This window comes from Nicotiana sylvestris, chromosome 2, assembly GCF_000393655.2.
Source record: "Nicotiana sylvestris chromosome 2, ASM39365v2, whole genome shotgun sequence".
Classification (NCBI taxonomy): Eukaryota; Viridiplantae; Streptophyta; class Magnoliopsida; order Solanales; family Solanaceae; genus Nicotiana; species Nicotiana sylvestris.
The window spans coordinates 106,666,042-106,689,666 of NC_091058.1; the positions used below are offsets into that span (position 1 = coordinate 106,666,042).

Below are 23,625 nucleotides of genomic sequence, written 5' to 3' on the forward strand. Positions count from 1 at the left end.
TGCGGGTAATTGGTTAATTATTGGGTAATATGACATTACCTAGTTAATTGATAATTAGTGGTGAAGTAATTGATATTTTGGATAAGGATTAAACTCAAAAACGTGGCAGCCCACTAATCTAGCATGATGTTTAATTCGTTTAATAATCTTGAATCAAGATTTGCAATCAAATTTCTTCTTTTGAGATCAAGTCTTTCTATTTGTTAAGAAAAGAGAAGCTATATATTGCATTTATGTGAGTTTTTATATAAAAAGATGGCAACTTGTGATGGTATGTAGTCCATGATACTGGGAAGTCCAATAGTTTCAAAGAGGAATGGAGTGAATCAGTTCGTTCCTTGTTGTTATATTCCACGCCCTCAATGGCAATTTTATTATACAACGGATAATAAAAGTCAAGTGCCAAAGTTTGATTTGTATATTGTAGTAGCCAAGAGTCTCAAACATCTTCAAATACTCTACTGAAGAGGAAAACTTAACATCAATCTATATTGTAGTAGCAACAACGTGAGTGGTATTTTATGGAAGAACGGTGTAATCTTTCTCAAGAATATCATAAGGATTTTTCCCTACAATGATCCAGCGTTACGTATTTTGTTGCAATTAAAGTGTGTTGAAATATTGTTAAGAGAACCGGCTCAGGTATGTTAAGGCTAACCCTTCTTTCTTTTGGCATGATCCGTACGATACGAACGAAACATGCAAATGCACAAATTCCATAAATGACTCTATTCATAGAAGTATTAGAGATATCTATGTTCTTGAATTTTCATGTGTCATAATATTTTATCATCTGTTCATGGGTCTCAGAAAAATATGAAAGTTGAAAAGAGTTTACTTTATGATATTACTCAAAGGCAAAATGGTCTTATGACATTTCTAAAGACATGATTAACGTACTTTTCATGCATTGCATTCATGTACATTGATTCGTGACCAGATGACATTATATACGCGTATATATGTATATATGTATATATATATATATATATATATATATATATATATATGTATGTATGTATATATATATGTATGTATGTATATATATATGTATGTATATATATATGTATGTATGTATATATATATGTATGTATGTATATGGGATATGGGAAAGGTTATGGCGTTATATACGCATCACCACCTGATCAGCTGGTATACGTTGATGATTTTGCCCACAATAACCGATATGATATGATGGGATGCTCTCAGAAGCTGATGATGTTATGAAACATGTACTTATGCACGACATGACATTCATATGCATATGTATGATACAACAACAACAACAACCCAGTGTAATCCCACAAGTGGGGTCTGAGGAGGGTAATATGTATGCAGACCTTACCTCTTCCTCAAGGGGCAAAGAGGTTGTTTCTAGGAGACCCTCGGCTCAAGAAGGCAACAAGAGACACTATATTAGTACTATCAATAGACTCATAATAAAATAACATACAATACCATAAAATCCATAACATAACATAAATACCATAAAATAACAAAATAACAGCAATATAAGAGATATAGGAAATACGAGAAAGATGTAAGGTATACTAATAAACAGCAGATAAAGCCCATCACCAGTAGCTGATCAATAGCATCCTAAGACTAATTCCTAACTGGCTAGTCTCACTCTAGTGCGCTGTAAAAAGAAATCACAATTCCCCCTAACCTACAACCTTAATGCTCGATCTCTATAATTCCCTGTTTAGGGCCATGTCCTCAGTAACCCTAAGTCACTCCATATCCTTCCTGATCACCTCTCCCCAATACTTCTTAGGTCTCCCTCTACCTCTCCTTGTACCCACCATAGCCAGTCGCTCACACCTTCTCACCGGTGCATCAGTGTTCCTCCTCTGAATGTGCCCGAACCATCTGAGTCTTGCTTCCCGCATCTTGTCCTCTATGGGGGCCACCCCCGCCTTCTCTCAAATATCTTCATTTCTAATCTTATCCTTCCTTGTATGCCCACACATCCACCTCAACATCCTCATCTCTGCAACCTTCATCCTCTGGATGTGTGAGATCTTCACCGGCCAACACTCGGTCCCATACAACATAGCAGGCCTAACCACTGCCATATAAAATTTACCTTTCAGTAACAGTGGAACTTTCTTGTCACACAGGACTCCCATCGCTAACCTCCATTTCATCCACCCTACCCCTATACGGTGTGTGACATCCTCGTCGATCTCCCCGGTCCCCTGAATAAACGACCCCAGGTACTTGAAACTACCCCTCTTAGGTATGACTTGAGAATCAAGCCTCACTTCCACTCCCACTTCCGTCGGCTCTGCCCCAAATTTGCACTCAAGGTATTCCGTCTTCGTCCTGCTCAACCTGAAACCTTTAGACTCAAGGGCATGTCTCCAAACCTCTAACTAACCTCTCGCTGACGCCGCGTCGTGTCTCATCGATTAGGACTATGTCATAAGCAAATAGCATGCACCATGGCACCTCCCCTTGAATATGATGAATTATAGCATCCATTACCAGGGCAAATAGGAAAGGGCTGAACGGAGACCCTTGGTGCAACCCCGTAATAACCGGCAAATAATCGAAATCGCCTCTTGCTGTCCTAACCCGAGTCTTAGCTCCATCATACATGTCCTTAATCGCCCTAATGTAGGCAACCGGGGCCCCTTTAGCCTCTAAGCATCTCCATAAGACCTCCCTAGGAACCCTGTCGTACGCTTTCTCTAGATCGATAAACACCATGTGGAGATCCTTCTTCTTATCCCTGTATTGTTCCACCATCCTCCTAATAAGGTGGATAGCTTCTGTGGTAGATCGCCCCGGCATGAACCCGAACTGGTTGTCTGAAATAGACACCGTCCTTCGCACTCTCATTTCTACCACTCTCTCCCAGACTTTCATGGTATGACTTAGTAATTTAATACCCCTATAGTTGTTACAGATCTGGATATCGCCTTTGTTCTTATACAACGGGACCATTGTACTCCACCTCCACTCTTCGGGCATCCTATTAGTCTTGGATATAACATTAAGCAACTTAGTAAGCCATTCCAAGCCTGCTCTACCCACACACCTCCAAAGCTCAACCGGAATTTCATCTGGTCCGGTAGCTCTGCCCCTTCTCATCTTACGCATTGCCTCCATGACCTCATCGACCTCAATGTCCCTACAATCACTTAGTTCATGGGGGCTGTCGGTATTCCTCAATTCACCTAGTACAATATCCTGATCCCCTTCCTCATTTAGAAGTTTATGAAAGTAGGTCTGCCATCTCCTCTTAATCTGGTCATCCCCCAACAAAACTTTGCCGTCATCATCTTTTATGCACCTCACTTGGTCCAGATCCCGAGTCGTCCTCTCTCTCACCTTAGCGAGTCAGAGTAACTTCTTCTCCCTGTCTTTGTTCCCTAGTTCCTCATACAAACGAGCAAAAGCTGCAGTCTTAGCATCTGTCACTGCCATCTTTGCCTCCTTCCTAGCTACCTTATATCTCGCAATATTCGCTCTCTTCTCCTCCTCGCTAGTGCTCCCCACTAACCGCAGGTAACCCACCTTCTTCGCTTCCACTTTACCTTGTACAACTGCATTCCACCACCAGTCTCCTTTGTGGCCACCGGTGTGGCCTGAAGATACCCCTAACACTTTTCTCGCCGCCTTCCTTATATAGTCCGCCGTCGTCGACCACATAGTGTTTGCGTCCCCACTACTTCTCCAAGCTCCCATTGCCGACAACCTTCCTTCTAACTCCTGGGCTTTAACCTTAGTCAAGGCACCCCACCTAATCCTCGGGCGGCCTCGTACTGACCTCTGCTTCCTTCTTATCATCTCACCTGGGATAAATTTGCAATCCTCGCACAACCTTCTGTCGTATCTCCTGAGGAGGAGATAGTCAATTTGAGTCTTCGCCACCGAACTTTGGTAAGTAACCAAATGCTCCTCCCGTTTCAGAAAACTCGAGTTTGCAATCACTAGATCGAATGCCTTGGCAAAATCCAGCTGTGAGGTGCCCCCTCCGTTCCGTTCCCCGAAACCAAAGCCGCCATGCACCTCAGTATAACCACCTGCAGACGACCCAATATGACCATTGAAATCCCCTCCTATGAATAACCTCTTGGAAGGCAAAATACTACGAACAATGTCATCCAACCCTTCCCAAAAGCGCCTTTTAATCTCCTCATCACAACCTACTTGTGGTGCGTACGGGCTAACGACATTTAAAGTACACTCACCCACCACCAATTTAATAGTCATTAGTCTATCATTCACACGCTTGACCTCTACCACCGACTCCCTAAGATGGCTATCTACCAGGATACCCACTCCATACTTACCCCTCACGACTCCAAAGTACCACAACTTATACCCATCCGTATTTCTCACACTCGATCTGACCCACCTAGTCTCCTGGACACACGCTATATTAATCTTCCTCTTCTGAAGGATCTTCGCCAACTCTATAGACTTACTTGTTAGCGAACCTATGTTCCATGACTCGATTCTCAACCTATAGGCTCCCTTGCCCCCTCTACCTCCCCTACCTCCCGACCCACCCCCTGACCCCGGCCCCACTCTTTGCCCCACACTCTGCCCCTTCTGAGGACATGCCTTTAATCTATTATCCCAGACTGCCGCCACTACACCTACGACAAATCTACCGAAGACTCGCTAGTGCACAACGGACAACGAATCAAACTAGAAGGAAACAAGTGACTACCGGTACACCTATTGAATGATTTAACTATCGTGAACTAAAGTAACATCAATTTAGCTAACACCAAAAGGAACCTAGTAGAACAGGAGGTGCCAATTCCCGAGAACCAAACCTGTGGTAATTTGCAGCCCTCAATGTTCTTGCAAGCTCACACACCGCTTCCCACCGCCCTTTGCTAACGCTCGTCCAGGTTGCTCTCCTTTGCTAGTGCTCGTGTGCCCAACTTGTCTCCAACAATCTTTGAGAATTTCCCTGAAAACATAGAAAATACCACGACCCAAAAACCAAAAAGGGCTGTCACCGCTACCACTGGTATAGCACCGAAAGTAACTAGCAGCCGAAATTAACTGAAGAAAAACAACAAGCAAGCTTCTGAAATAGGCAAGGAGATTCGGCAACATAACAGCAACAAACCGGTGACCAAACGAGTGCAACTCGATAGCAATGGACAGCGATTCAATCCGCCAAATTCCCAGAAATTATTAAGCTAAAATCAAAAATCGAAAATAGCAAAGAAACAAAATCGAAAATCTTCTCTTATTTCTGGTTTTTCTTGTTTATTCTTTTCAGCCCTTTCTAAAATTTCAAATCTGGATTTTTATTCCAGATCTGTCAGCTTCCTCAGTGCTAGTTAATTACTTCAGCTAATAGCAACGTAGTAATAAATGGAGCCTAAAAATTACACACGGTCTCATCTGGAAAAGGTAACGGAAAAGTCGAATCGCGGCCGGGAACTCACGCGCCGGCTAAGAGAAATGATAAAGAAACCTGAAGCACGCACCGGAGATGGATCTGTAATATTGACCCAGATCCACTAATAATCACTCCATATGCATATGTATGATGCTAAAAATAATTTATGATTTACAAAGTTTTCAGATTTACAGGTGGAGTCATTTACTCTATATTTCCTCCATGTTTGTTATGTGCTTATTTATGTACCTTACATACTGATTACATCATTCGTACTGACGTCTCTTTTGCCTGGGGATGTTGCGTTTCATGCCCGCAGGTCCAGATAGACAAGTCGAGAACCCTCCAAGTAAGCTATCAGCTTAGTGGTAGATGTTGGTGCGCTCCATTTGCTTCGAAATTGCGTGTTTGGTTAGTATGATTTAGACGTGTATTGTTTGGTATGGCGGGACTCGTCCCGACCTTTATGACGTTTATGTACTTTTAGAGGCTTGTAGACATATGTCGTGTACGGAAAAGATTGTATGACCTTGTTGGCCTATGTTTTGAGTTTATAAAGGATTACGTTGGCCTATTAGGCCCGTATGTCACGTGTATATGATAATATAATAAGAAAGATATGTTACGTTGGTACTCGGTTGAGTAAGGTACCGGGTGCCCGTCGCGGACCATCGGTTTGGGTTGTGACAAAAGTGGTATCAGAGCAGTTCTGTCCTAGGGAGTCTACAAGCCGTGTCTAGTAGAGTCTTGTTTATGGGTGTGTCGTGCACCACACTTATAAGCAGGAGGCTACAGGGCATTTAGGATTTCCACTCTTTCTTCTTATTTTAGATCGTGTGGTAGAGCTTATTTATGATAATTAAAATTCTAAAATTCTATTTTATTCGTAATAAGACGATACCTACATCTGGAAAGAAGGTTGGAAAGAGAAATGGTTGTGGAAGAGCTGAGTCAAAGGAATTGGATTTTTGTATGATGCCTACGATAAGTAAATGTGAGGTCTCTAGTAGATCATGGGTGTACCGAAAGGTATAAGCTTCCTGATAAGAAGTCTTAAGGCAAGAATGCCTATCCATCTTAATGATGAATGACAATGAGATATTAAGAAGATAAATAAAAGTTTCAACAAGCAAAAGAAGCAAGATGAAGAAGGGTACGAGGCGCCCAGTTAATGAAGGTCAACAATGTTTATAATTCGGGCGGGGGAACATAAGCCTTTTGAGTTATATTCAGCAGTAATAGAGATATGTACAACTGGTCACACCCATTCCAGTTATGCCTAGTGGGGGCTAACATGTATAGTTTAGAGAAGGACGGGATATCAAGATCCGGCTAGGGTTGGGGTAACCCAAATTGATAAATGGATGGTTTGCGTTAGTTGACAATTTCGAAGGACATTGCGAAAATACTAATAGATCTCCTTGTGACATACCTAGATGGTGAATTTTAAAATAGTACCATTAGATATGAGTGCTACAAAGATAGGCGCTAAAAACCTGGAAAGGATAAATATTATCTTAGCATGACTCTTTTCCCTAGTAGAGAGATAATGCTAGGCAACCCGAAGAACCAGTGAATGGAGCAAAGGGGAGCTAAAAGCGAAAGAATGTCGTGTTGAAGTTTTCACAGAAAAAGAGATATGCAGAAATATTAGCAGAGTAACGAGAAGAGAGATAAGGAAGCATTATGAATAAGGTGTGATACATGGATGACAATGGTAGAGTGTTACAGAACCTATAGTCAAATGAAGAAAGAGACGAAAAGTGATGGGCCTTAAGAAAAAAATAGTATAGGCCATGCAGTCACATCCTCATTTCGGGGAATAAGTTCGTGACTCTAACGTTATTATCAGAAGGGAGAATTAAACCCCAGAATAATAGAAATTAGTATGGGCAGGTGAACAAGATAAACTAAACATGAATTAGGGACTGAGTGATATGATAACGGTCGGCATTATGAGAATTTCAGAGATTGCATTCCGACAATAATAGAATGGGCGACATAAGGATAACCTTTAAAGGCCATTCAGGAAGACGCTTCCCTAAAGAAAGCAATGCAAGCATAGTTAAGCTCAAGGGACTATATGTGCCAGTTATACTAAGTGTTACCCTCGTGAGTAAGGAATTTCGTCATCCTCGGTGTAGAAAGATTACTGCAAGGCGAGTAAGAGTCATTGATGATGCGAAAGGACGACAAAGAAGGAGAGGAAAAGCATCTATAGGCAGGTCATTGTAGCTCCAGGTGTTAATACTCCCCTAAAGGGGGGAATATGAAATGATAAATGAAGAATGCGATAAAAATGAGAAAGGGATGAGATTATACTTATCCGAATCCTATAGATATGCTATGATTCCAGAACATTATGTAAGCATGATGTCAGAAAAAGGAAGTAAGGGTTCCTGCTCGGAAGGTTAGTGATAAATAAGGATCCAATGCAAGAGGTATGTTAGACAAACGAAATAGCACAAGAGAGATTACGCGGAATATGGATATCAGAATGGGTCGACGAGTATTTAGTAGTTGATTCAGGAAAAGCCTAGTAATGGCTAGACAAGAAGTTACAGACAAATCAGTAGATCATGCAAGATTAGTATAGTAAACCCCAACATGGACAATTTAGCCTCGCAGTAATGTCATTATAATACATGAGATATATTCAAATAGGTGTCGGGGTAGCTAAACGTTCCATATGAGTGTTATGGGGATAAAATAAAGTACCACTAAGAAGGCATGGGTAAGGATAAGAAAAGGCGAGTAAGAGGTAACTCGAAGGAGGAAAAAAAGGGTTATGTAAAAACAGTCTCACAACAACATTATTAGACTTCCAAAGGAAAGTGGCACATACCATGACTAATGAACGGGAAGTAAAATTAAAAGTAATATTCGAGATCATATGAGTTGCACAAAAACTCTAGCATGTGTGGGTACTAAGATATGCTAAGTATGGACGCAACAAAGGGGCAGAAAGACCAGGAAAAGTAATAGTGAAAGAAAGCTAAATGGAACAAAGAAAATTATTCGATCAATGAACCAGAGTTGGTTACGTTATGAACTCACTTAAATGTTCGAAGTTTTATACATGCAGCATATACAGCCGTAGAAGATTCTGATATACGTTAAAAGAAAGAATTGAGCCCAGAGCATAGACAAAGGATTGAATTGTTAGAAGATTGTATCATGGATATTCCATAACGCCCATGAAAGGCTAAGGTAATAACTGATACCTGTAAGCACGTGATTTTTGCCCTATATGAGAATTACTCCCAAAAAAAATTCAAAATAAAATTATTTTCCTTGGTGTGCAATTTTTTTGAATTTTTGTGGTATTTTTGTATAATTATTTGTATTTTTTGTCTGTGCATGTTTATTTGTTTTATAATATAAAAAAAAAAATATGTCACATTTTCATTTAGTACTTATTTAAGTTTGTTTTACAAAAATGAGAAAATCATAAAAAAAAAAAAATAATAATGTACGTTGCATTTTAGCATTTAACGTATAATTTTGCGATTTTATCTTTAATTGCTATTTAAATATGCGATAATATTTATTTGGAATTAATTAGTATTTCTTGATAAGTTAATTTAGTTTATAACTTAATTTAGAATTTTAGTTTTATTAATTAGAAAGTAGAAGAAAATAGAGTAAAAAAATATGAAGAAAATCGGATTGGGCCTTTTCTTCAATTTTAAGTCATAGGCCCAAATAGAGCCAATCTTCCCAAATGACCCGGTCCATTTCAAACCGGGTCGACCCAGTCCATAACCCAAATACCCAACACCACCCTATCTTACATTTTACAAAACAAAAAACCCTAAAAAATGCTAAAGAACCTACCCGCCCCCTCCCTCTTCTTCTTCTCCAAAATCCCAAACACCCCAAGCAACCATGGCAGGCCTTCCCCTCACACCCCTACGGCTTCATCCAGCTTCCCCCCACCCCACGTCGAACCTCCATGCTCCACTGTCATTCCGCCATGAACGGCCTTTCCACTCCCGGCCACCACGCTGTTGCGCTTTCTCAAACAAGGAATAGTCCGGCAACCCCCCCCCCCCCTCGTCGTCGACCACCCTCGATACCCCAGCTCCCATAAGCTGCTCGATTTTCATCTCTGTCAATACACACATGCAGCTCCTCCTCACCATGTCGGATGGCCACCTAAAACAAACCCTTGTTGCTTCTACTACGTCCAACCATGTCCATCACGTCCAAACGAACCTCATCGCTGCCTGCTTCATCTTCAGCTGCCTTGTCGAGCTCAAGCCTGAGCTCACATGGCTGTTGGTCGCCGCATCTTCAGCTTCACCTTTAAAAAGTTCGTCTTTCTCGTTCATGGCGTTGCTGTGAACGGACCAGTTTTCTCGTTGCTATGAACACAAACGGACCATGGCATTGCTGTGATGGATAAAACAGATTTCTCGTTCAAGGTCCGTTCACGGTCGTCTTCGGCATCGATGTTATTTTGGCACGATAATTCGTTCCGGGCAGATTTGTTTTGTTCAAGTTTATCGTCGTTCCGCTCCGGTTAGTTGTTTAACCAATTCGTGTTTATCATTTTTCTTATTTTTCTTCAGTTTGTTTCATGTTTGTTTTATTGTTCTTGTTTATTTTTTTTAGGTAGAAATTGTTAGTTTAATGTTGTTAGATTCAAATTGAAATTTAACTAATTATTTCTTCAATTTGTTTCATGTGTTTTATGTATTTTTCAGAAATTGTTAATGTTGTTAGGTTCAAGTTTAAATTCATAATTGTTTCTTCTTCGGTTTTGTTTTTGTTATTTGTCTAAAAGAATTTAGTTGTAATAGGGAAATATGTTAGTTTAATCATTTGAATCCGTCATGTTTTGTTGTTAAAATAGGATTTAATGCATGTTTATTCTTTGTTTGAAGTTCATCCAGTGATTTAATGTGAGTTTATGTTTGGTTTTTGATTTGTTGATTTAGTTTGAATCATGTATTGTGTTATTAATATTGTTGTTTCCTTGCTCATCCATTTTTGGTCTAAGTTAACCAGGATTGGTTCCCAATATGGTTAATTTATTCACATTAATTTGATGTTGTTCAATTTGTGTTCATATGATTTGTTGTTGAAATTGTGTAGAAATTGATCATATTGGCTATATTTTGGTTGAGATTGATTAGGTGAATTGGTTATAGCTGATGGGATAGTTTGGTAAATTGGTAATTGCAATAAGGTCGGAGGGGTAGTTTGAGAATTGAACATTTTGAATAATGCAATTGTTTAAAATAAGCATGGGGGACAAGATATAATGAGGTATTTGTTTAATAAAGTGGGGGACAAAACATTAGGTAGTGGGATTAAAAGGGGATGAGTGGGAAGATAGTGGGTTTGGTAGGAGAAAGTGGTGGTTTTATTAATTGATTAAAGGGTTTGGGATGGGATATAAATAAGAGATTTTGAATCAGATTTTAGAGGACAGAATACAGAAGAAAATTTTAAGAGAGAGAAAATTCCGAAAAATACTAAGACTTTAGAAAAATGAAAAGAAAAACATTCTGGAAATTCAAAAGAAGAATAGTATACACCTGATATACAATCCAAATATTCTGATATACAGATTCAGAAATTAAGGGTTAAACACTAACTAGTCTTTCAAAATCTGAAAAGGTTCCCTTTGCTTCTGTCTGTTGTTTGTTGTTGGTGTTTCTGGATTTTGGTCTTGATTTTAAAATCTGTCACTAAGTTTCTCGTTGCTGGTTGCTGGGGTTGCTGTTGTTGTATGCTACTGAATTTCTGCTGATCTCCCTTTTCTTTGCTTCCAATATTAGGTACACAACTGACACGCTGATTATTGTAAACTGAAACAGGAAGCATGAATACAAAAAATGAAGAGTTGAAGTTCTAAATTTATTTTAATTATATTCTGAATTTTATTTGTATATATAAATTATTTAGCTTACAAAAATCAGAATCATGTAGCTATTTAATATATATAGTGGAACATCTGACGATAGCTTATCGGATGAACTATCTATATATATTGCTTAAAAATAAATGAAGGGTGTAGTAACTCCGTCTAGCTAAAAATCAAACGAATAGACCATTTCGGAACTTGTAGAAATATTGTTTAGTTAAATAATATTGGTTAATTTTAGCATGTAAATGGTTTATGATTAAAATTAGATTGCTAAGTTTTTTTTTTAATTTGACAAACTGAGAACATGCCTAGGTAGTAACATGTGAATAAGACGGCCCAGATCTAGTTTTATGTCATACACGTTGGGCCTGGGCCCGCATTGGCGACGGACTGCCCTGCTTGTATCATTTTCAGAATTTATGAATCATATTCGAAACCCAACTATAACAACTCAAGCATGTAAATAAATTAAGACCTTTTCTCTTCCATTTCTTAGAGACGAACATAATAGAAAAATGTAGTCATCGTAGGCTTATCCTTTTAAATAAAAATGAGACGAGCCTCGACAAACAAAAATGCACAAGCTGCGGGGCCCTCTAAATGTATATATTAAAATACTTAGAATTCGGGACAGGCCGTTTAGCGAATTTTACGGCCTTCCCAAAATAACAATACGCTAGTTGCTTTAGGCGCACCTTTAATAATTTAACCTTCTTAAACACGGGTGCACATTGATGTGACCCAAATCCGAATCTCAACGGAGTCAAAATGTGTCGACGACCACGGGTGCATTGATTGTGACGTGGTTCGAGATGCATTTTCACGACGTTGCAATTCTATAAAAATAAATGATAATAATAAAAGCGGTTTAAACTTAATAAAAGCACATAAGTCACAACATGTATTTAAATCAGATATTTAGCCATTATAACAATTTAAGCGACCGTGCTAGAACCACGGGATTCGAGGGTGCCTAACACCTTCCCTCGGGTCAACAGAATTCCTTACTTAGAATTTCTGGTTCGCAGACTTCATTTGGAAAGTCGAATATTTTCCTCGATTTGGGATTCAAGATAAACCGGTGACTTGGGACACCAAAAGCCAAACCTTTCCCAAGTGGCGACTCTGAATTAAATAAATAATCTCATTTCGAATATTGTCACTTAAATTGGAAAAACTCCCCTCGCGCATTTAACCCTTCGGGGCCGGGTGCGCAAAAAAGAGGTGTGACAGCTCTGGCGACTCCGCTGGGGACTAGAACCCAGAACGTTGGTTCAGGGTTCAAGAATTCGAGCTTAGAATAATTGTTATATTTGGCTTTATTATCTGATCTTTATTACATGTTTTGGCATAACGTGTTAAATGTTGTCTTTTACCACTTTGATATTATCTGAACTGTATATAAACTGTGCCGAAACCCTTCTCGTCTTACCTACGGGGAGAAGCTCGCTGGTCGAGACTCCCTATTCTGTTAGTGTCAATACCTGAAATAAAAAAGAGGCTCGGACAAGTTACGAAGCCGGATGGCCTTTTGGTTCCCGGTAAGTTGCCCCCTCCTCGACTTGAGTTGTCCGCTCGGGTATACAGTCTAGAACAAATACCCAGGTTATAAACCTAGTATAACGAAACCTCATGTCGGATCCCTAGTAGGAATGCTTATTTGCATCATGTTGCATTTGACATAGGGGACTCAACACAGGGGTTGGGTCCGTCTAGGACAGGCAACCTGAAATGAAAAGACCATTCTGTTGCATCCCGTTTGTTTTGCGCATTTATTTGCTTCAGATCTGCATGTTGACCGGTTTCTAAAAAAAACTTAAAAAATAAATAGCAGCGTAGAGGGATAATTACTTATTTTGGAAAAATAAAATCAATGTCCAAGTAGTGTCAAAACCTCGCCGAAATTTTCTTAAAGAAAAAAAAATGAAAACAAAATTTGTCTTTTAGTTTGATCTATTAAAAAAACATATAAAAAAAATCCTTTTAATCACTTTCAAAATCCAAAAAAAATATGTATATTTATTTAAAAGTAAAAAAAAAAGGGAAAATTCAAAATTCAAAAAAAAATATTGTTTTCTTTTGTAGTATCTCTTGTATAAATTCAGACTAATAGTCCAAATACTTCCTTAAAAGATTTTTCGAAATTTCAAAAAAAAAAGGTAAAAAAAAAGGGTTCAAAGAAAAAAAATATTTCTTTAGTCTTCATCTCTTTTCAAAAAAATAACTAAAAAAAACAAAACAAAAATATAAAATATAGAAATCCAAAAAAAAAAAAATTCTCCTTTTTCTTAAAAAATTGTATTAAAAAAAGGGGTTTAGTTTATTTCCCTATTCCTGATCGGACCGAACTATGCCGGTTTGATTCTCACAGGGTGCGAGATACGTAGGCAACCCTCATCGGGTCCAACCTTCCCTTTTTCAGAAATAGCCAAAATGTCAGAATTTTAATTTATGAGTCAGGCGATGTCGTTTTGTCAAGAACAGCCAAATGGTCCCGAAAGGGACGCCGGAAGGCTGACTTTGCACAAACAGCCATTTTTGGTCATTTTAAAAATCCGACCAAATTGCCCAATGGCCTTAGGATCCTCGTCCCCGAGGCTCTGCGAGGCCATGTTCCCAATGTCGGGTCACCATTCTGAAAAAAAGAGTCGTAAATAAATCAAGTGATGCTGTTTTGTCAAAAACAGCCAAATGTTCCCGAAAGGGACGATGGAAGGTTAACTTTGCATAAACGGCCACTTTCGATCATCTTTTAGAGTTTTGATCGGTTGACCCTCATAGCCTTAAAATCTTCATCCCCGAAGTGCTGAAAGGCCGTGTTCGAAAATCGGATCTCCCTTTTTAAAATATCGTCGAAATATTTTTTTTTTTGAGTCAAATCCTTTTTGCTTAAGGTCACCTTAATAAATATGCAGGATGAGCACGATACAAAACAAACCCTTTTCAATAATGACCAAGATCCCTTTTGAGTTGCGATTATGGTGGAATGACCTAGGCAAGGAAAGGCAAGACAAAGTAAAGAAGCATATGAAAGATCTCCCTGATCTACTAGACATCCAGCCTCGGGGTGATGTTATCAGATCATTGGTCACTTGCTGGGATTCAGCACACAATGTATTTCATTTCTCGGACTTTGAGCTCACCCCGACATTGGAAGAAATAGCGGGATACATCGGAAGTGATGAAGCTCCGTTAAGGTTCAAGTACTTGATTGCACCTAGGGCCGTCACTGTACACCGGTTTTTGGATTTCCTAAAAATACCCCAAACATTTCACCATCCAGATTTTGCAAAAGGTTACTGCAGTCTCCGCCTCATATATGCTAGATACGGCCACGTGGGCGGGTTCAATAAGCCAGAATTCAAACTATGTAGTAGAGGTAACCGACAAAAGTGGGATGAACACAGGCTAGTAGCTTTTATGATAGCTTTTTTGGGTCTTATAGTGTTCCCAAGGAAAGACAGAAACATTGATCTGAAAGTAGTTAGGGTCGTCAGTACCTTGCTCGCCCAGGATAAAAGTACTCTGGCGCCTATGATTATGGTTGACATCTTCCGGGATCTCACTGCTTGCTGAGCCGGGGGTGACTTTTTCGAAGGATGTAACCTATTGTTGCAAATATGGATGACCGATCATTTATGCCACCGCTCCCGCTCTTGGGTTACAGTTCGCCCGAGAAGACTTGTATTGGAGAATTCTACACAATAATCAAAGGGGTTAGTCTACCCGAGGGAGTCACAGCTTGGACGTCATTCTTCCGAACTTTCACTGCCAACCAAACCAGTGGACGCTCGGATGGTTGCCTGTGGAGGAAATCATATACATGCCGGCAACCAGGCCCCACTTTCTGTTGATGGGACTTAAAAGTATCCAACCCTATGCACCATATCGGGTTTTGAGGCAACTTGGGAGGTATCAAGTAGTGCCGAAAGATGAAGACTTGAGTACCCAAGTGGTTGAAATCAGTCTGGATGGTCGGTTCCCCGAAGAAGAAGTTCGCCAAATCTGGAGTGAGTGTCAACATCTCACGGCAAATACTTGTGTATTGGATACGTCTAAAGGAGAAGTTTCCCCGGGGTATCACGCTTGGTTTAGAGGTGACATGTCATGCGGGAGACCAGCTAAAAGACCTCATCTCAAAGATTTCGCCGAGTCATCCCAGGAGCAATGGAACTGGTTAGCAAAGGAAAAGGGTTATCGGGCGGAGATCGGTTAGTTGAAGCAACAGGTCGAAAGTCTGAAATTCAATAACAGTATGCAAGTTGCTGCGGATCGAGGCGAAAAGAATAGATTGGCCCAAGAAAATGAAGAACTTAGGGCCCAAATCCAGAAATTGAGAATGGCTCCTGATAAACAACCAAGGAGTCGATCAGATGAGCAGTTGATAAAAGGGCTGAAAAATGAAGTCAGGGAATGGCGAGATGGTTTAGAAGAGTCTGAAAACGTCATGGCAGAGCTCAAAGTACAGTGGGGTACAAGAGCAGATAAGCATCGCCGACACTTGAATCAATTGAAACGCGACCATGAGAAAACTGTTGCCAACATGAAGAGAAAGCTGACTACACTTGAGGGTAAAGCAGTTAAGCAGGCTGAGGATTTCCAAATTGAAAGCGGACGCTGTTACGACTCGTTGGCCCAAATGGAGATAAAAGTGCAGCAACTGAAGAATCAGCATATGCAGGATTCTCAGGCGTTAAAAACATGCAGTGATCAGATAAAACGCCTGCTTATGGGAAAGAGGCAAACCAGGGATAAGATTAGGACCATTGCCCATGCCATCATCAGAAGGTGTCTACGGTGTGAAAACATGACCAACATTACCGTTCTCTCGGCAGTGATGGTTTATGTCAAGCAGACCATGCACGAGCTGGAACAACTTGAAAGGGATCTCACACCTAGGACCACGGCGAGGCCGAACGATGCCCCGCGGGCACCAATTCTCGAAACCTTAATGTATTCATAGGTCGAGTCTGTATTTTAGCGTCTTCTGTCCGTCTTTTCGCATCAGGGTGTTTGAAGTCTGTACTTATTTCAAGGTTTGTTATTTTCCCCTTTTCAAAATATTAGTTGTAATAGATTGTTTCAGTAATAAAATGTGTGCTTCTTTTACACTCATCTGTTTTTGAACTACATAATGATCTGATTCACGCGGCATCGTGATACGTAGGCAATCCTCATCGGATCCGGTCACATTTTTTAACTGCAAATAATGAAAACAATAATAATAGGAAATAATAAAATAAAAATAAAAACAAAAAAAAACCAAAAACAAAAATGATGATAAATGAAAGAAAAGCCTAAAGAGAAGCCGGAATGACGCATGCCTTCGTTGCAAACATGTAGAAATTCATAGGTGCATCAAACCCCAATGTGCGATTACCTATCTGTTATTTGTTTCAAACTAACCGTTTGCTTGCTGCTGAGTCATTCAGGTTTTTAGAAAAAGGTGGTTGGTTTGGTGGAGGTCTAGCCTCACATTCATACTTCACGAGGTCGAAAGGGAGTGTTCAGTTACCCGTTGTTAAGTCGAGAGGGAGTATTCACACTTACTTCACAAGATCAAAGGGAAGCATAGAGATGTCTTCAGAAATCCCTTTGTCGACAATTCCTGTCTCTGAGGAGAGTTCAATCTCGGCCGTCCTGACGCCCGAGTCAGCAACTGCTGAGGAAAATAGAATCCTGCGGCTCCGCATGTTGGAAATGTTGGATGACTGGAATAATGGAAAAGAGGCACCAAGTATAATCCCTGGGTTCCTTGAGTTGTTCTCCAGGACAAGTGGGACTTCCAACGTCCCCATAAGCTATCCAACTACCCCATTCGGGTACCCGGTCATTTCAGCCCACTCTGCTGGATCGCCTTCTAATTCTTATCCCCGGATGTCAACAACAGATGCAGCTACGAACATATTCACTGCAGCTCCTTGTCCAATCGTGGCACAAACTGCTACACACAGGCCAAATTTTGATTCATCCTCATTCACATTCCAAGCACCATCCTTCTCACTGGAACCAACTCGGTTTACCACCAGCACTCATCCTCAACAACCTCAATACGAGTTTGCACCTGGACAGGATCAAAACCCCAAAGCTACTGAACAAGATGAGATGGCGAAAAGAATGAGGAGCCTCGAGCAGAGTTTAAAAAACATGCAAGGTTTAAGCGGACAAAAGAGTGTTTCCTATACCGATCTATGCATGTTCCCTCACGTGCACTTACCCGTGGGTTTCAAAACACCAATGTTTGAAAAGTATGATGGGCACGGCGACCCCATTGCTCATCTCAAGAAGTATTGCAACCAATTGAGGGGAGCCGGCGGCAAAGAAGAATTATTAATGGCATACTTCGGGGAAAGTCTGATAGGAATAGCCTCAAAGTGGTATATGGACCAAGACATATCTCGATGGCATATATGGGATGATCTCGCCAGAGATTTTGTGAGACAAATTCAGTATAATATTGACATGGCACCAGACAGAAATTCTCTGTCAAACTTGAAGAAGAAACCTTCGGAAAGTTTCAGAGAATATGCCATTAAATGGCGCGAGCAGGCATCAAGGGTAAAACCTCCCATGGACGAGATAGAAATGGTCACTACTTTCCTCCAGACTCAAGAATCAGACTATTTCCAGAATATGATGTCAGCCATGGGAAAGCCTTTCGCGGAAGCGATCAAGATCGGGGAGATGGTAGAGAATGGTTTGAAAACGGGTAGAATCTTAAGTCAAGCAGCCATAAGGGCAACCTCCCAAGCCGTCCAAAGCGGGACCAGAGGGATGGCAAGAGGAAAGAAAAAGGAAGAAACATCCATGGCAGCATCGGAAGCGAGGGAATATCGTAATCGCCCCGATTTCCAGAAAGAACCCCAAAGCATTACTACCCCCACCAAAATGTGACTTATGCTCCTCAACCCTACATGGTCATGAATACCCAGCCCTATGTCCATCCACCACAGCAAGCCAATCGAGGCCAAGCTCCACCTCCTAGAAACCAGTCTCCCTACCGGAACCACTATAATCCACAGCCCCCTCAAAATAACTTTCGCCCTCAGGAACCACCTAGAAGACGGACTTTCACACCCATCGGTGAACCATATTCTACCTTGTTCCCAAAGCTAGTCCAGATGGGTTTCCTGCAGCCAGACCCTCAAAAAGGGCACAATCCGGCATCACCTGCTTACAAAGCCGGTGTTAGGTGCGCTTATCATTCAGGAGCAGAAGGGCACGATACAAATGATTGTTGGACTTTGAGAAGGGCAGTTGAGAACTTGATAGAGCAGGGGAAGATAGTACTGAGGGACGAGGAGGTCCCAAATGTGACTAACAATCCGTTGCCCGCTCACAATAACGGGTCGTTGATTGGAATGATTTGTTAGGACAAAGAATTTGATCCTGCCTTAAAAGCTATAATTGTCATCGTTGATGCAAGGAAAAAGCCTAAAACCACCCCGAAGCTAGAGAAAGGGGAAAAGAAGGCTAGTGCTGTCAAGGTTGAGCCCGAAGAGAAGGTCGAGACAAAGACAGTAATGACGGTGCCTGTAAGGAATGAAGTTCTCTACGTTCCACGAGGATGAGAAGAGAAGCCGCAGATATTCGAAGTCAGAAGGGCAAAACCAATGTACGTACCAAAAGGGGCCTATGTGGTCCGGGGGACGATTCAACCACCTCGGCTGAATGAGCCAGTGGTTATTGTACGCATGCCACAGAAGCCGATGACAGACCCGTCCACAGTACTGTGGAACTATCAAAGAACGTTGGTTACGTACAAAGGCAGAGAAGTCATGGGAGAACTTCTGGAGAGTACTTTCGTTGGAAAGTATTCGAACACTCAAGAGTTAAACAATGCCACACGGAAACGCTTCCCACCAAAGAAGCCTGTAAGCGTTGAAGAAGCGGAAGCTTTCTTCCAAAAGATGAAAATTCCCGAGTACGAAGTGGTGGATCAACTACGCAAGTGCCCCGAGCAAGTGTCCATGCTATCTCTGCTGATGAGGTCGGCCGAACACCAAAAGATCTTGCTCAAAACCCTGAACGAAGCGTACATACCAGTTGAAACCTCAGTCGAACAACTGGAACGAATGACGGAGAGGTTCTTCGTCGTTAACCAGGTTTCTTTCAGCAAGAACGACTTACCTCCAGAGGGAGCAGCTCACAACAAAGCCTTACATCTGACAGTTAAATGCGAAGACTACTACGTCAAGTGGGTAATGTTGGATGGAGGTTCAGGTGTTGACATTTGTCCGCTCTCCACGCTGCAGAGAATGGAAATTGGGACTGGAAGAATCCGCCCCAAACATGTCTGCGTAAGGGCTTTTGATGGCGTCAAGAGGGACACCCTGGGGGAAATAGACTTGGTGTTAACAATAGGACCAGTGGAGTTTGAAATAACTTTCCAGGTGCTCGACATGCATACGTCTTACAATTTTCTCCTTGGCAAACCTTGGATTCATGCGGCAGGGGCTGTGCCTTCGACTCTTCACCAGATGGTGAAGTTTGAATACGAAGATCAGGAAATTATGGTCCACGGAGAAGACGAACAATCTATTTATCGGGACCCATCCATCCCATATCTTGAAGCGAGGGAAGGGAGCGAGCACACGGTTTATCAGGCTTTCGAAGTTGTGCTAGCAGAGCAGTATGAAGAAGTTCCTTGCCCCCAACCTTTCTTGTCCAATGCCTCAATCATGGTGGCTAAAGAAATGATCCGACATGGATTCAGGCCAGGGAAAGGGCTTGGACGAACGTTGCAAGGAATAACGGAACCCATCACCTTGCCTTCCACCAAGAAGCTTTTTCGGATAGGTTTTCAACCCACTTCAAAAGATGAAGAGTGGGCAAGGAAGAGGAAAAATGAGGGTTGGAAACTGCCTCGGCCATTGCCAGATTTATACGAGACTTTCGTCGGACCGAAATACATCGAAGAAGAAGACGATGAGGTTTTCATGGCCGAAGAGATCGAGGAGATATGTGGGGCAATGAGAGGAATGCTCTACGAAGCTCACATAGTTTAGCCAGGAGAAGGAACAAGCACCGTTGAGATGCTATATGAGGGGTCAAACGCCAAGCTTTGAAATTGGGAGGCCACGTCGTTCCCAACTAGACAGGAGTCCGGGTAGACCTATTCTGCCACCTTTCCTGCATCACGAGTTATCCCCAGGATGTAACTCGGATGTTTTTCCTTCAGTTTTTTGTTTTTGGATTCCTGAAATATAAACTTTGTTATCTTCCAAATTCCAAGAAATAAAAATCAGTGTTATCTCATTTTTACTTTATTCTAATTTTTTGTTATTTTTCCTTTATCTTTTCTTTCAGTTATAATAATGCGACTTTAAATAATATGACATGCTTGCGGACTTCACACCCAGATCACAACGAGCTGTTTAATTGCGAAATAATGAACCAAGAATCGGAATATGACGAAGAAGAGACTTTTAGGGAAATAAATCGAGAATTGGAACACTTTAAGAATAAACCTAAGCCGGATCTGAATGACACCGAACCGGTTAATTTGGGAACTCCTGAAGAAATCCGAGAGACCAAAATAAGCATTCACATGGACGAAAAAATGCGAGACGCGATAATTCAACTCCTTTTTGAATTTAAAGATGTGTTTGCTTGGTCATACGATGACATGCCAGGATTAGGTGTTGATCTAGTGGTGCATAAATTGCCAATTCACCCTGATTGTCCTCCAGTTCAACAAAAGCAGAGAAAGTTCAAAACTGATATCAGTGACAAGATTAAAGAAGAAATCACCAAGCAGTTGAAAACGGGAGTAATTCGGGTAGTCCAATACACCATGTGGTTGGCGAATGTAGTTCCAGTGCCGAAAAAAGATGGGAAGACTCGGGTATGTGTGGATTATCGAGATTTGAACAGGGCAAGTCCCAAAGACAATTTTCCATTGCCCAACATCCACATCCTTGTTGATAATTGCGCCAAACATGAGATACAATCTTTCGTAGATTGTTACGCTGGGTATCATCAGGTGTTGATGGATGAAGAAGACGCCGAGAAGACTGCCTTCACTACCCCTTGGGGCACTTACTGTTATCGGGTCATGCCATTCGGTTTGAAGAATGCTGGGGCAACCTACATGAGAGCCATGACTGCCATTTTTCATGACATGATGCATCAAGAAATAGAGGTGTATATGGAGACGTGATAGTCAAGTCCAGGACTCGGGACAATCATATCCAAGACTTGAGGAAATTCTTCGAGAGACTGAGAAAATACGACTTGAAGCTGAACCCGGCCAAATGCGCCTTCGGATTCCCATCAGGAAAGCTTTTGGGTTTCATAGTAAGCAGGAGAGGTATCGAGTTAGATCCACCAAAGATAAAATCTATCAGAGATCTACCTCCCCCAAGAACGAAGAAAGACGTGATGAGTTTATTGGGCAGGTTAAACTATATCAGTCGATTCATTGCCCAGCTGACTAGCACATGTGAGCCCATATTCAAGCTATTGAGGAAGGATGCAGCGATCAAATGGACGGCTGAGTGTCAAGAAGCTTTTGACAAGATCAAAGAATATCTTTCAAATCCCCCAGTTTTGGTCCCGCCAGAGACAGAGAGACCCCTGTTCTTGTATCTGACAGTCTTGTAAAATTCTTTTGGTTGCGTCCTCGGGCAACATGACATAACCGGAAAGAAGGAGAAGGCGATCTATTACTTGAGCAAGAAATTCACCGGCTACGACGAGGCCAAGTACACTTTGCTGGAAAGAACGTGTTGTGCTTTGACGTGGGTTGCTAAAAAATTGAGACATTATCTCCAAGTTCACACTACTTACCTCATAAGCAGGTTGGATCCTTTGAAGTACATATTTCAGAAACCAATGCCTACTGGAAGATTGGCCAAGTGGAAAATCTTGCTTACTGAATTTGACATAGTCTATGTCACCCGTACGGCAATGAAAGCCCAGGCATTAGCAGATCATTTGGCCGAAAACCCGGTTGATGAAGAATACCAACCATTGAGTACTTATTTTCCGGATGAAGAAATAAACACCATAGAAGTAGTCTCGGAAAACGCTCATGTTTGGAAGATGTTCTTTGATGGGGCCGTAAACGCCAAAGGTGTAGGAATTGGGGCAATTTTGATCTCACCCTCTGGTCAGCACTATCCTGCTACAGCTAGACTGCGTTTCTTTTGCACGAACAATACAGCTGAATATGAAGCCTGCATCATGGGCATGCATATGGCGATCGATCAGGATGTTGAAGATTTATTGATTATGGGGGACTCTGACCTGATTATCCGGCAAGCCCAAGGTGAATGGGAAACTCGGGATGTCAAGCTTATTCCTTACCGACAGCACGTGGAGGACCTCAGCAAGCGTTTCAAATCAATAGAGTTCAGGTATATCCCGCGGTGTCACAATGAACTAGCAGATGCACTTGCTACCTTAGCTTCAATGTTACCCTACCCAGGCAACGCCCACGTCGATCCCTAGGAAATCCAAATCAGGGAAAGACACGGTTACTGTAATATAATTGAGGCAGGATCGCGTACACAGCCATGGTACCATGATATCAAAAGGTTCTTGAAGACACAAGAATACCCCGAACATGCTACTGGAGATCAAAAGAGGACTATCAGGCGGCATGCATGAGGTTTCTTTTTGAGCGGTGAGGTATTGTATAAAAGGACCCCGGACCTCAATTTGTTAAGATGTGTTGACGCCGAGGAAGCGGGAAGGATCATGCATGAAGTACACGCAAGAGTGTGCGGGCCCCACATGAACGGGTATGTTTTGGCAAAGAAAATCCTTCGAGCAGGTTATTACTGGATGACCATGGAAAAGGACTGTTTTAGCTTCGTTCGAAAGTGTCATCAGTGTCAGGTGCACGGTGATTTGATTCATGCGCCTCCCACAGAACTGCATCCCATATCTGCACCTTGGCCATTTGTTGCTTGGGGCATGGACGTCATTGGTCCTATCGAGCCGAAGGCCTCAAATGGACACAGATTCATATTAGTTGCTATCGACTACTTCACGAAATGGGTAGAAGCTGTCACTCTCAAGTCAGTCACTAAGAAGGCTGTGGTGGATTTCGTACATTCAAATCTTATCTGTCGTTTCGGTATTCCTGCAACTATCATCATAGATAACGCGGCGAACCTGAATAGTCACTTGATAGGGGATGTATGCGAACAGTTCAAAATAACGCATAGGAACTCCACTCCTTATCGGCCCAAGGCCAATGGCGCTGTCGAAGCAGCAAACAAGAACATCAAGAAGATTTGAGGAAGACGATCCAGAGTTCCCGACAATGGCATGAACAGTTACCCTTTGCATTGCTGGGATATCGCACCACAGTACGCACGTCAGTAGGGGCAACCCCTTATCTGTTGGTTTATGGGACCGA

The 23,625-nt window shown here is 41.6% G+C and overlaps 1 protein-coding gene across 1 annotated transcript; it reads right to left on the bottom strand.

Annotated features, from left to right (window-relative positions):
* Positions 1 to 3,348: 3,348 nt before the first annotated feature.
* LOC138885378 (uncharacterized) lies at positions 3,349 to 4,224 on the bottom strand. The gene is made up of 2 exons (XM_070166322.1): positions 3,779 to 4,224; positions 3,349 to 3,493 (listed from the first exon to the last, which is right to left on the bottom strand). Exons 1-2 carry the CDS (start codon positions 4,222 to 4,224, stop codon positions 3,349 to 3,351), a joined length of 591 nt encoding a protein of 196 aa, XP_070022423.1.
* Positions 4,225 to 23,625: the final 19,401 nt, after the last annotated feature.